The following is a 3,937-nucleotide window of genomic DNA, read 5'->3' on the forward strand; positions in this document are numbered from 1 at the left end:
TTATTCTGATAAACTAATTTTTGCAAATATAATGATTGGTGATATAAATAAATGAGTAATTAATCTCTAGTTACAAATTCACACTAGAATATTTAAAAGAGTAGACTGTACAACATAAAGAGATTTTAAAAAATTCAGTCAAGATGACAGAATTGGAAAAGTACCACAAAGTTTAACACTCCTCCACTTACAAGTGGTTAATCAAAACTTGAGACTGTTTTTCAGTTTTCAAACACCAAGTCATTCATTGATTTTATTTATTAAATATGTATCTTTGCTTTATTAGAAAGATAAGCATATTTTATTTACTATTATTTTGATTATTTTGCTATTTTTCATGTGAAGATTTTCAATTTCAGCTAACAAAGAGGGGAACAATAATAAATGAAATGTTGGAAATACAACATAAGAAAGCATTTTTTTTAATTTTTTTTTTTGGTTTTGTTTGAGACAGGGTTTCTCTGCAGCTTTTTTTTTTTAGAGCCTGTCCTGGAACTAGCTCTTGTAGACCAGGCTGGCCTCGAACTCACAGAGATCCGCCTGCCTCTGCCTCCCGAGTGCTGGGATTGGTGGCATAGCTGCTTAATCCCAGCACTTGTGAGGCAAAAGGATCTCAGTGAGTTCAAGGACAGCCAGGACTATTAAACAGAGAAACCCTGTCTCAAAAAACATAAAAAAGAGTCATTAGAAAAAGAAATCTGGATTGTAAAGTGAAAATTGAGATTGTTTGATTATATTATACAGACCAAGTGCTTCCTTTGCAGAGATCTAATGTAGCCAGAGAAGCTAAAACCTGAGAACTTGAAAAAGAAAAATTAGGCTTTGTTTGAGAGAACACACAAGATAACTTGAAAGAGATGCAGACCTGCTATTCATATTCCATGAAAACTGCTTTAGAAAGAGAGACAGACCAGTGAAGATGTTCAAATGGGGAAGATGTGAAGGTTATGTAGAAGACTGATATTTCATGTTACTGACACAGATCTGTGCCTTTAGTCTCTCAATCATATTTTACATTTACATCTTCATAGCTGCCCCAGGGTTCTTTCAATTTCAATACAGCCTCAGAGAGAAAACATCAGTCAATGTGCTACTAAAGCTGTGAAGAAGATCAAGAGGAAAGCATATTATTGACTAGCATTATTAATTGATGGCTGATCTGACCTTTCACCTCATTCACGATATCAGAATTCTACTATTGATTCTGAGACTTCACAAGTCTTGACTGTTCTTATCTGATAATTGTTATGATATTTCCAAGTTCCTTGAAAATATTTTGAGCTGGATTCTAACCTCCAAGTAGTGTTAAAAAGTTTGAAAGTTTTAGATGAATGAATGCAGTAATTAAAAACATTGATTCCATTGTGCCTTGTTCATCATGTTTCCCATTTTCACATTTCCTTGTCTTTCTCATATCCAGAAGAAGATGAGTATCACAAGGAATCAGAGCAGTGCATCTGAATTCATCCTCCTAGGGCTCCCCATCCAGCCAGAGGACCAAGAAATCTTCTCTGCCCTGTTCCTGGCCATGTACCTGACCATGGTGTTGGGGAACCTGCTCATCATCCTGCTCATCAGGCTGGACTCTCACCTCTACACCCCCATGTACTTCTTCCTCAGCCACTTCCCATGTACTTCTTCCTCAGCCACTTGACCTTCACAGACATCTCTTTCTCATCTGTCACAGTTCCAAAGATGCTCATGAATATGCTGACACACAGTCAGTCCATCTCATATTCTGAGTGCATTTCACAGGTATACTTTTTCTTAATGTTTGGGGCTATTGAAAACTTCCTGCTGACCTCCATGGCCTATGACAGGTATGTGGCCATCTGCCACCCCCTCCATTATACCAGAATCATGAGTCATAATGTCTGTATCTTGCTAGTCATTACATCCTGGTTCTTATCCTTTGCTGGTGTCCTTATTCACACCATCCTTCTAGCTCATCTCTCTTTCTTTAGAGGTAACATTCTCCACCACTTCTTCTGTGATCTCTCTGCTTTAATTAAGCTGTCCAGCTCAGACACCTCTATCAATGAGCTGTTTATTTTCATTGTGGGATTACTAGGCATTACTGTGCCATTCATATGCACGTGGTCTCTTATGACTGCATTGGAGACACCATCCTGAGAACTCTGTCAATCACGGGAATCTGTAAAGCTTTGTCCACGTGTGGCTCTCATCTCTCTGTGGTTTCCCTCTATTATGGAACCATTATTGGGTTATATTTTGTTCCCTCATCTAACAATACTAATGACAAGGATGTCATTGCAGCTGTGCTGTACACTCTGGTTGCACCCATGCTAAATCCATTTATCTACAGTTTGAGAAATAAAGATATGAAAGGAGTGCTAAGAAATATCATCATCAGGAAAATGTATTCAAAGTGACAGGGTGGTCTTCCTTCTTTCTGTATTGAGAACTTCTCAGTCCTGCACATGACTCTTTCTATGACTTGGTGCTTTCTAGTGAGTCTTTAGGATGTACTTTTTAGCCTGTGTTTCCCTCAACTACATGTTTTATTTCTCTTTTTTTCCTGTTGGGGGAATGCTTTTGTTTGTTTTTTTTTTGTTTCTATTTTTTTACAAATACAACTATAATATTTTCCTTTTCAGGTCTTTTCATTATTTCTTATATTTAGGAACATAAATTTTTTGTATAATGCTGATCATTCACCTTTCATCATTATCTAATTTAATGTCCTTCTTTATGAAATATTGTTTTACTTTCTCAAGAAAACTGAAATCTTTCTCTGTGTATGCATTGCTTCCTTCTTTCCTTAATTTTATAATATATTTTGATTTTGTTTTCATGAGTAACAGCCATTAGAAATCTAGTTTGTTTTTACTTTTAATTTTTTATTTTTAAATACTGGTAGTGAAATTATACACAATGCTCTTCTTTAGAAATTAGTGTGGGTGTCTCTCAAAGACTAGAAATAGATCTCCCATATGACACAGTTATACCACTACTGGGAATGTATACAAAGGACTTTATATCTAGTACACAGACACTTGCACATCATACTCATTGCTGCTATATTCTCAGTACCTAGAAAATAGAATCAACTTAGAAGTCTATCAAGTGATTAATAGAAAATGGGAGAAAAAGTGGCATATGCATAATGCAATATTAACAGACTGCAAAAAAACAAATATATGATATTTCCATGTAAATATATGAAAATAAATATATAAAAAATTATACCCAGTGAGGTTACTTAGGTTGCAAAAAGCAAATGCCTCATGTTCATTTTTATATGAGGTTTCATATTCTAGGTTCATTTAATTTGATTTGTATAATTAACATAGAGTAATATGGAAACTAGGAAAAACCAAATGGCCCATTGGCTTCAGATGCATTTAGGGAGATAGATATTAGAATTTAGGTGATTTGAAAGCAGAGAGGTGGATTTCCTGGGTCAGAAATGTTCAGGAATGTAGTGGGGTGCTGGGTATGGAGAATGGGAGGACAGGTGTAGATTTAACCAAAATGAAGTGTACATGAAGAAGCAACTTGAGAAACAGTGATCCTGAAATCCAAGTTAAAGCTAATAGGGGTGATCATAGAACATATGTGACATAAAAGAACAGGGGTGACTACTGGGAGATAAAGGATTAAGGGGGTGCAAAAGGTAGGTGGAAGGGAGATAGAAGTTTGCTAATTAAAATTAAAGATGTATAATAGAGGAGAGAATGTACAAACTGAAAATTGAGAAGGAATTGATGTGAAATGCTGTTCTCTGGACAAGAAGAGGCTATATCAAAAATGAACTGACAACAGTTATGATTATCCATACAAGGCCTTCACAAAAACAAGAAAATTAAAAATTCCAACATAGAAGGGAATGGGTCCAAATATCCACCCCTACCTGAAGAGCTTTGGCAGTTGATGGCTGTTGGAGTGGAGAGAGTCACTTTTCTCCCAGAGTTAA

The 3,937-nt window shown here is 35.9% G+C and overlaps 1 protein-coding gene across 1 annotated transcript; it reads left to right on the forward strand.

Moving 5' to 3' along the window:
• The first annotated feature begins 1,426 nt into the window (after positions 1 to 1,426).
• On the forward strand, positions 1,427 to 2,393 carry LOC119819255 (olfactory receptor 50-like). The gene is given in 3 exon segments (XM_038337352.1): positions 1,427 to 1,600; positions 1,603 to 2,092; positions 2,095 to 2,393. Coding segments are annotated over 3 exon segments (963 nt in total).
• Positions 2,394 to 3,937: the final 1,544 nt, after the last annotated feature.

Source organism: Arvicola amphibius, chromosome 7, assembly GCF_903992535.2.
Source record: "Arvicola amphibius chromosome 7, mArvAmp1.2, whole genome shotgun sequence".
Taxonomy (NCBI): domain Eukaryota; kingdom Metazoa; phylum Chordata; class Mammalia; order Rodentia; family Cricetidae; genus Arvicola; species Arvicola amphibius.